At 35.9% G+C, this 10,515-nt stretch overlaps 1 protein-coding gene across 1 annotated transcript in view; it reads left to right on the top strand.

Moving 5' to 3' along the window:
* Positions 1 to 546: 546 nt before the first annotated feature.
* Smp_004070 (putative carbonic anhydrase) overlaps positions 547 to 10,515 on the top strand; it is a gene marked incomplete at its 5' end in the record, with an annotated part of 18,018 nt that continues 8,049 nt past the window's right edge. Inside the window, 2 exons of the mRNA XM_018793067.1 lie at positions 547 to 636; positions 4,656 to 4,886. Coding sequence (XP_018647616.1) covers positions 547 to 636; positions 4,656 to 4,886 — 321 coding nt within the window. The remainder of the gene's footprint in view (positions 637 to 4,655; positions 4,887 to 10,515) is intronic.

Genomic DNA, 10,515 nt, shown 5'->3' with positions numbered 1-10,515 from the left:
CCTTGAGAATGATCCGCAAAATCCTATCAGTAAATGATTAACAACAGAGTCCGCTCAAGACGGGTGAGTGACAAGTATCGACAATGGACATCAGACGATAACCGAACCAAAGTTGAATGTATTCTCTATTGAATTCGAACTCAGAGGATTAATTACTCCTAATTAGCTAAGTAGAAGTTTACATCTTTTATTTTATCATTTAATTACTAAAAACCCGAAATATATTATACAACTTTTGCTTTTTCCAATTTCATATATGTATATATTTAACTCCTTCTAGGGTCTGGATTGAATCACTCGCGTTGATCTGATAGTTTATTATCCAGTATTTAAATTTTCGCAACTATTTTCACTTGACATAAGTTTTTTTCAGTTGTACTAGAAACAAGAATGTATATGTATATGTATACATTCACCTTCATATGTTTAATTTACAGTTAACTAATTAAACGATTAGACTTTATTCAACAAGAATTCGAGAAATTTTCGTATTTTTTATTTTGGTTGTTTTGTAGATAAAAATCAGTTTTTTGATTTCATCACTGAATGAATCAAATTTTATTGGGAATTCTGAAATCTCATGCTAACAAGCAGTCTTTTTTAAACCAGCTTAAAACATTTAATGAAAAGCCAAATGTAAGTTAATCTACCAGTTATACTTTTTAAATCTTCTAGTAAATTAATCTTGGTTTTCTCAATTAATTTGCAATAAACTGATATGCTTGGTATACGGCTAACATAGTGAAATTCAGGAAGCAAATTTCGCCCTATCTGAGATTCATCATCTGGATTAGTTTACATCCAAGTTTTGATGCTTATACTGGGACCTGAATAGTATATCTTTTGTTTTAAACATCAAAGATTACTTATTTACGCCTGTCTCATTTCATAGAGGAGCACAAGCTGCCTATCAGGATTCTCCACCGAACTCTGTCCTGGGCAATCCTTTCCAGTTGTTCCTAGTTGATACTCATCCTTTTGATGTCTGTTTCCAATTCAAGACTCAGTGTGTTCTTTAATCTTCCTCTTTTCCTCTTACCTTCAAGATTCCAAGTTGGCGCTTGCCTGCCGATGCAGTTTGGTGATTTCCTCAATGTGTGTCCTATCCACCTCCAACGTCTTTTCCTAGTTGCCTGGTCATTTCGAAGCTGTTTTGTTCTCTCCCACAATAGGTTGGTGCTGATGATACCCGGCCGATGGACATTCAGTATCTTGTGTAAACAACTATTTATAAATACTTGTACTGTTTTGATGGTGGTTGTAGTAGTTCTCAAAGTTTCGGTTCCGTGCAGCAGAACTGCCTCGACATTCGTGTTGAAGATTCTGACTTTAATGTTGGCTGACAGTTGTTTTGAGTACCATATGTTTTTCAATCGTAGGAATACTGCCCTTGATTTGCCAATTCGGGCCTCTACATATTCATCAGATCTTCCTTGTTCATCGATGCTGCTGCCCATGTATGTGAAAGTTTCCACCTCTTCCTAAACCTATCCAGTAAGTGTGATTTAGTTGGTGCTCTCTGTGATGTATTTGAGGATTTTGCTTTTTCCTTTGTGTATGTTGGGGCCTACTGATGCATAAGCTTCTGTAACACTGGCCATCTCGACCTGCATTTTTTGGTGTGTATGGGACAGAAGAACTAAGTCATTTGCGAAGTTCAAACCGTCTCGTTGCATTCAAGCCGTCCATTGTATTCCGTGCTTGCCATCAGATGTTGAGGTTCTAATAATCAAGTTAACCACCAGAAGAAAGAGGAAGGGAGAGAGTACGCAGTCTTGTCTGACACCAGTCCTCACTTGGAATGGATCTGTCAGCTGTTCTCCATGCACGAGTTTGTAGTGTAGTTCGTCGTATGAATTCCGGGTGATGTTGTTGGTTTTCTCAGTTACACCATAGTGTCAAAGAAGCACCATAATGTTCTCCTATCCACTCCGCCAAATGCTTTCTCATAATCAATGAAGTTGATTTGTAGTGATGAGTCCCATTTAACTGACTGTTCAACAATGAACCTCAGTGACGCAGTTTGGTTTGTGCACGACCAATCGTAACGGAATACGGCCAGTTGATCTCGGAGTTGGGCGTCTACTGATTCTTCCATTCAGTTCAGCAACATTTTGTTCAAGATGTTTCCTGCTACCGACAGCAGTGTGACGCCTCTGTAGTTTTCACCTTTGCTCAGATCTCCTTTCTTTGGTATCCTGATGAGGTATCCTTCCTTCCAGTTCGTCGGCACTTGTTCTTCCTCCCAAATCTCCCCGAATAGAATGTGGAGCATCTTTGCAGTTACTTCTATTACTGACTGTAGTGCTTCAGCTGGTATATCGTCAGGCTCTGCTGCTTGCCCATTCTTGGTTTGACTGATGGCCCTTCTGATTTCTTCTATCGTTGATGAAGTGACATCTTAAGAAAGGACTGTAGATGTTGCTTCGATGTCCGGTGGATTCAGTCGGGCTGGTCTATTCAATAGTTCTTCATAGTGTTCTACCCATCTGTTCCTCTGTTCCTGAATCTGAGTGATTAGCTCGCCTTATTTGGTCTTTGACCGATCTCTTTGGTTCACTATGTGTCCCTGCTAGTTTCTTCATTATATCACTAAGTTGTTTCATATTTCATTTTCTTGCAGCTTTTTCCGCTGTCACTGCTAGGTCTTCCGCGTATTGCTGTCTACTTTTCTTCCTTTCTTAAATCCTTCTCAAAGTTTCAGTAGAGATCCATTCGTTATGATGATGCTTCTTTACCACCCGGAGCCTCATGGTAAGTTGAAGTTAGTACTTCTTTGATCCTTTTCCAGTTGTTCTCGATAGTAGTTTCCTCTTATTTAATCTTGTAAGTCTTGGAAGCTGTTTTTGGAAGCTTTCTTGAATTCGTTGAGTTTGTCAGTATCTCAAAGGAAGGCTGTATTGAGCCTCTCTAATGTTGTTTCTCCAGTTTTTCAGTGCTTGTTTAGCTTCAGTTTCATCTTGGCAACCACCAGTTGGTGGTGATCTGAAGCTATATCAGCTCCTCTCTTTGTTCTCATTTCTTCCACTGACCTTCTGAATTTTTTAGTAATTCATATATGAACAGTCTGGTTCTCTGTAATGTGATCCGGTGAGATCCATATAGCTTTGTGTGGGCGTTTGTATGGGAATACAATGTCACCTATAACTATTTTGTTGAATACAGATAAATTTGCAAATCTCTAACTATTCTCGTTCCGTTCTCACTGTCAGTTCATGTCGTCCCATGATATCTTGATATCTGGCGTTGTCCATTCTAACTTTGACGTTTAAATCTCCCATCAGGATGGTCAGGTCTTTCCTTGGGCTTTCCTCTACGATCGAATGTAGCCTCTCGTAAAACTGTTCCTTATCGTCTTCATTGCTAACATTGGTGGGTTTATAACAGTGGATAACATTCATTGGGATTCTCTCCTTTTTTGTTTTGAAGGATGCTTTGATGATTATGGATCTATGAGATTCCCATCCTATAAGCGCTTTACGTGCTTCTTTGGACAGCACCAGAGCAACTATCTGCGTGTGTGTAGCATTTTCCTCTTCGTGACCAGAGTACATCATCATCTTTCCCTAATCTAACCTTTTCTGTCCAACTTGAGTCCCGTGGGTTACACTTATTCTGAGGACCACCATGTTGTATCTCCTCATTTTCTATAGCTATTTGATAGGTCTTCCCAGCTTCCTACAACGTCCGGACATTCCATGTGCCTATATTGATTATCGCTGTGGTTATCATAATGGGCATCGTTGGCGTGACTTCCTGAGAATCTGGGCTTTCACCATGAGGCGTCATAAGCATTCTGAAAGGAAATACTCCAACTCTCAGGGCAGAGCTTAAATGGTTTAAATCGTTTATTTTGGTTAACGTTCTTTAGCATGGTTTTTTTCTACGGGACGGAGTTGCTGACCCTATGCCCAACCCTCTTTCTTTGTCCGGGCTTGAGACTGACAATAATCCTAAAAGAGCTACAGGTGGTTATACTGAGTAAGAATAGCCACTCAATTGTTTAACAAGCGAAGAAGTAATAGTAAAAGTTTATAATTTCCACTTCTTATTATTCAAAGCTATAATTGACTAGTCTCTATTACAATATGTGCTTTCTTAACGGATTGTCTCGATATAGTATTTTTCCACAAGTTCTGGTACACATGATGTTAAATTAATTTATTATATAAGTAATGTCAGTAGTCAGCATTACTATGGTCTTATCATGTGGCAAAACTTTTGTCCTACGCTTTTTATTTTTTCACTGCCTTTTCAATCACTTTATGTTTATAACCGAAAGGCATCCACTCTACTTATTGGCTGTACGTTAGTGTGACGAACAGGCGTACTTATCATAACGATCTAATCAAAACTAAATAACCGAAGGCAGAAACTCCTTAAAATCCCAGTATACCAGAAAGGTCAGTTGGAGTGCTTTGATGCCAGTAGTATGTTTTTAACAGTACAAGCGCGATTAAACAAGTACTTACCAATGATAGCTTCTGACCGGTTTCATACGGTTCTGTGTTCACTATCCACATAGCAACAATACCACTAATAACCTAGTTACATTGTCAGTTTGGGTAGCCAAAAGGTAATGACCTTTCATGCATTTCTAACAGCATATGAGAATGTTTTGTTCACGCAATTTATTTATTTGTCCTAATTTTCAGATATTAGCTGCTGTCGTCGCATGTGTCGATTCACGTGTTTTAACATCGAAACTTTTATGTTCAAATGTTGGTGAATTATTTATCGAAAGAAATCCAGGAAATTTTGTTTGCTGTGAAAAATCTTCACTGGAACATTTTAATGAAAATTGTGTTACACCTGGATTTTTAGAGTTGACTTTATTACGATGTAGAATCAACGACATCATTATTTGTGGCCATTCAGATTGTCGGGTTAGTTAAATACTTAGTTAACTTGTACTTAACATCCTTTATTCAATGTCTATCAAAAACTACGTCTCAATCGGAAAACATTTAAGCAGTACAATCTTATCTCAACACATTCTATTGTGAGAGGGTAATAGGCATGAGGAATGTGTACTTATTGTGAAACGCTACAAAGTATTTACATAATAATTATATATAGCCTTCAATCATCCATTTGCATCTTTCGGTGTGTTCTACCGTCTGAACTGCTTTCTCGTCTACTTTCCCAGTGTCTTGCCAACGCCGCGCTTTCTATGTACTGAAAATTCTCACTCGGTCTGAAAATTGTTGCAACTTTGACGCCATGTTCCGCTGTATATTACTTACATACAATCTTATGAGTAGCGTCCACCACACTATTAGTGAATATACTCATTTATTTAAAAGTAGATTCCAATTGATTACTATGAAAAAATATAAACTTTTTGGAACATAACATAATATTATGACTACAAATTTCAGAAGTGTCTTGTAAATCGAAATGTAAGAATGTAATAGTCAGGAAAATTACCATTTCATATTTCTGTACATTAATCACCTTGTTTTACTTCTACCAAGCAGTAGAGAATTTAGTTTAGTAAAAATAATATAGGTATTTGTTCATAAAATCGTCAACTACTGTGCTGGTTTATTTAAAAAGGTTAGGATAACTTGTAACAGGTTTCAGGTTAGCCGAAATATATTTATATTTAAGCACATAAATATTGGTACAAAGAAGCACCAGATACATATGCGCCTCACAAATCTCATCCGATTTGTGTGGGGGCTGTGATACTGCCCACGTGCCCAAACTGAAGCAGGTGGTTTACTTAACAGGCCACACCCGGAGACTTCGACCTAAAGGTCTGATCCACAAGACAGTGGAGCATCGTAAGGAGATTCAGTCCTATGGTAGCCAGTGACCAGCTATTGGTTCATACTCCATTCACTCCTTCAGGATACTGGAGCCCATGTGCACCATTGGTTTGGAATCAGGGTTTTCCAACTCCCCTAGGTGAACTTTCCGTGTCCACCAACCCGGTTAAAGCGCCGAACATTCGCTTCTCGTCCTCTCAATTTCATAAACAACAGTAATGTGACGAGAAGGCAGTGAGTAGGAATTTTCTGGCAGAGGCTATATACACGTGGCAATGTGAGAGCATTTGGAGAGGGAGAGCGGACTCTCCCCACTCTCGGCTGTACTAGGGCATTTGGGTGCGTTAACTGAAATATATGACCTACAATATACTATTGATAGATCTTACCTTTAGTCATTTCTCTAAACTTTATTGTTCTGGCTGCATTTACATACTTAATCATTCTTAAAAAACGCCGTCTATTATTTCTTGATTTGTTGACGATTTAAAACAAAATTAAAAATGTATATTCACTAGTGTTTTGAGCTATTTATAGTTAAACGTTATTTTTTAAAGAAAACTGAAATAGTTATTCAGGTGAATGACAATGATACACTGATTGATTACGGAATGGGAACTAATGTCATGTTTGTCAAAATTTTTAGAGTTGATTAAATTCTTTCGGTAAGGTTGTAGCAAAAACCACTATTCTAACTAGCTGAACACCATGTCTACAGTATATTTTTGTGTTACATGGTTGGAGGAAATCGGTATTAAACGTGTTATTTAAATTTCGTGCTAGTTAATAATTTCCAGCAAGGCATATCCCACTAATTAACGAGTTCACTCAGTGTGTGCCTACAGCTCCCTATCGATAACTTTCAACCATATGGCATGTAATTATAACTGTTTTGTGAAAACACCTGATAGCTCAGTGGTAACGTCTCTGACTGTGAAGCTGAGTGACACGGGATCGAATCCGTCAAGGAGCACCAGTTCTCTCAAGATTACAGGTATACCTTGTTGACGAGTGTCAAGTAGCACGAAACTCGGGTCCAGGGTTTCCTGTCGACCACCTCCAACCACCATCTTATCACAGTTCCCTATCGATAACCTTCGACCATATGGCAAGTAATTATAACTGTTTTGTGAAAACACCTTATCTTAAAACAACCTTTGGAAAGCTTAGTAAATACACAGTACTTGTTGTGTACTAATTATTTTGTAAACCTAGGAACTATCCGTTTTATATCTCTTATCCATTGTTTACCTTAGGATCACAATTTTAAATACTTTACCCCCCTTCAGATTATGAATATAACTGATAAACCTCTGTAAAAGTTATAATTATATAATTAATGAAAGGATTAGAACTTCATTAAATAAAAATTACAAAAATTACCGTTTTTACGTCAAATCCATCACACTAAAAGTGTCTCATTCTTAATTACGCTTTTTCTACTTAACGCATCATTAAAGATTATCTAGAATATATTTAATTGAATATGAGAATGATCTCTGGTTCAATTAGTTTCAGTTGTCATCAAGTTAACAACCTCATCATCACTTTCAAGTACAATTTCCATAGTCAGTTCTGGATTTCTCCATAGTTAGGTAATTTTGATAATTTACAGTATAAAGTTATATGACTGTCTAATATGATTTAACTATTAATGATTACTGGAGGGTATACAGTATTAACTAAGAATATATTGAATATATTGAAATATGTACCCAGGGTATTTATCAAGGGTAGCTTTTCTTATTACTCCATACTTCAAAATTAATTAAATAAGGTCTTGTGACCACAATTTGTAGTTGTTAAATGTGAAAGTACGTGAATAAAAGTTCAAATATAATAATAATAATAACAATAATAATAAATAAGTTCATTTAGTATTGTTTGTTTGAATCTTCCCATCGATGTGTTAAGACTGCGACTGGTCAGTCTCTATCAGGACTATCAGGACTCAGTGGCCGAGTGGAGAACGCGATGGCGTTTGGAGCGAAAGGTATTGGGTTCGAGTCCGAGAGTGTACATCAACTCTGAGATGCATGTACATCCAGCTGATGAGTCCCAAATAGGACAAAACGCGCGTCAAACTGGATTCCACTGCTAGTCACTATCCATCTTTGCTTACAATAATAAATAAGGGTTTGAATGAACGAATTACCAATAAAATCAAAATTGCATCCAATTGGTATTTTTTCTGAACATTTCGAAAATTTTTACTGCCAATGTTCAGTGATATATTTATGCATTATACAATGGTAAATGCTTCTACTTAATCTACAGTCCAGTTAATGTACAGATTGATCATGTGGTTAATAATGGTAGACCATTTATTTAGTATCAATAGTTGTATGCTGAGAAGCCGTAACAATAATATTGTCAAGATGGTAGTTTCAAATGGGATATTGACTTCCTAGCGAAAGCCATAAATCATCAATGTGACCTAATTTTTTAATCAACTGATAAAATAGAAGTGTGGTAACTTGGAAAAAACGTTTCGATGAGGGCTGTTCAGAATAACATTCAAGCTCTTGTGTTAACAAAATAACCAAAATATATAACCAGTCTTTCATACTTTCTAATTCCCTATTTGCTGTCACGATTAATGATAATCAAATAGATTTCAGACAATTGTCTATACATATAATTTTAGCACAACATTTAGGTTTGATAAAATTCTGTTCACTTTACACATTCAATAGTAGCTTTCTATACATTTTGTGGTTATTTATTCATTCATCCCGATACATCAACTTCCCTACTCACACTAGGCTCAACCTCCTGACATTTGTTTTCATTATAGAAGTTTGAAATTTTCACATGCTGTCGATTATGCAGAGAAGTTGAAGATGGCAAAACATGCAACTACTTAGAATCAGACATCATAATGTTTCTAAGATTGCTTTAGGAGATAGAAACGGATATGAAACGTATATACTACAAAAAATGAAGAGTATTTTTAAGGGAACAAGATTGATATGTTAAAACTTTGTGAAATAATGTTTTATAACTTTAGTTTTTATATTTATTGAACGAACATTGTTGTGAAAATTTAAAGCACCAACATTGAGCTACGTATTAAACATTGTTATAATCAAATCTCCAACTATAACTAAAGGAATGAACCTGAATTAAATTATTGTCATTTACCTGTGTAGATGTTTAGATATGCACCAAATAATAAAAAATACTAGTCATAACAACGTGCGAATTCATGATGTTAAGCCATCTGTTTGTTGAATATAAGATTTCTGTACATAATTTTCTACATCTACTTCCGGTCGCTAGATCACTTACTTCAGTTACTTGCTGGTCACCTAGCGACCTTGGCGAACTTAACACCCTATCGCATCTTGGTCTAGCTTGTCTCACGAGTAATTTACTATTTTCGATATCATCACATGAACTAATAAAGTTATATAACGATAATTAGATAACAGTATTGTTGAATTTCTGAGAATCAATAATTATACCGTAAGCAAAGGAAAAATAAAGACAATCATTTACTCCATAACTCCTCACTTTAAGGGTGTACTGAAAACTGAAATAACCTAGATTAAGCATTCCGGATTGTTTTACACGTAATTCAGTCTACTGTATAGTGTATGTATATACGTCTGTTGTATACAGCTATAATAATTCCATAATAGTCCGTCTCAACATATTTCGATCTTTGTTTATCATAGTTCCCCTTATCCATCTTGATTTTCAAATTATTTACTTAAAAATCAGTTTTTTAAGTGTCATTTATTATGTCATAACCAGCCTCTTGTTTGTTAAGTTCAAATATTGGCATAAAGTTATTCTGAGAAACGAGTTATAATCAATTTAGACAGTCTTTAGCTGAACTACTGCTCAAGGTGAATAATTTACCAATCAACTTTTGATTGGTTCTAATATTCCTTTTTTTCCTTTAATCTTGAAATGAAAACGTTTTAGAGATTCATAAGCATCAAAAAAAAAGGGAAAAACTGACCTATTTCATTCTGTCTCTTTATTTATTACTACATTATTTTAATCAGATACATATGTATTTGTGACGTAAACTGATGTCCCAAATTTTAGTGCTCTCCAAAATTCTGGCAGATCATGAACTAGAACTCTTCAGTAGCAATCAAACACCAATCGACTCCAATTTGAAAATAACACAGTGAAAACCTTAAGACCATTGAATTTAAATTCAGTGTTTCACATTTTGTACTTTCATTCAAGTTAAGATATTGTGCTAACCCTGTACAAAAGCCTGTTCAAACCAATGGGAAACATACTTCATAACAGTTCAAATAGTTTAGTTAACCTACTTTTTTTTAGATCTATTTGGACTGAGTAATTATGGATGCTAACGGTAAATGTACAACTGCATTACTAAAGGGCTGAAAATCATTGCGATACTAAATACTAAGAAATGTACATCAAAATACTACAGTTCTTATGAGATTTTTCTTTTTATCTATTCTTTAAAGAAGTGAGTGTCGTAATTCAAGAACCTGGGTATAAAGGGTTGCAGAAAATGAACTGATAGAAAACTTTAGTGATTGAGTACAAGTGCCAGAAATTAACTTTTAAAAGAATGTATGAAGCATAATTTGGTCAATTTTAATTAGATCAGAGGGGGTTTGTGGAGGATTTAGTATTTTCACTGTTGAAATCATGAGTCAATTGAAGCTAGACCACCATCGAAAACCTGTAAGCACTGGACGGCCGTTTCATCCTATTATGGGACTCCTCAGCAGTGCGCATCCACGAT

The sequence above is a fragment of the Schistosoma mansoni genome, chromosome 1 (genome assembly GCF_000237925.1).
Source record: "Schistosoma mansoni strain Puerto Rico chromosome 1, complete genome".
Classification (NCBI taxonomy): Eukaryota; Metazoa; Platyhelminthes; class Trematoda; order Strigeidida; family Schistosomatidae; genus Schistosoma; species Schistosoma mansoni.
The sequence above is the reverse complement of the archived record's forward strand: the minus strand, read 5'-3'. Positions and strand labels throughout refer to the sequence as shown.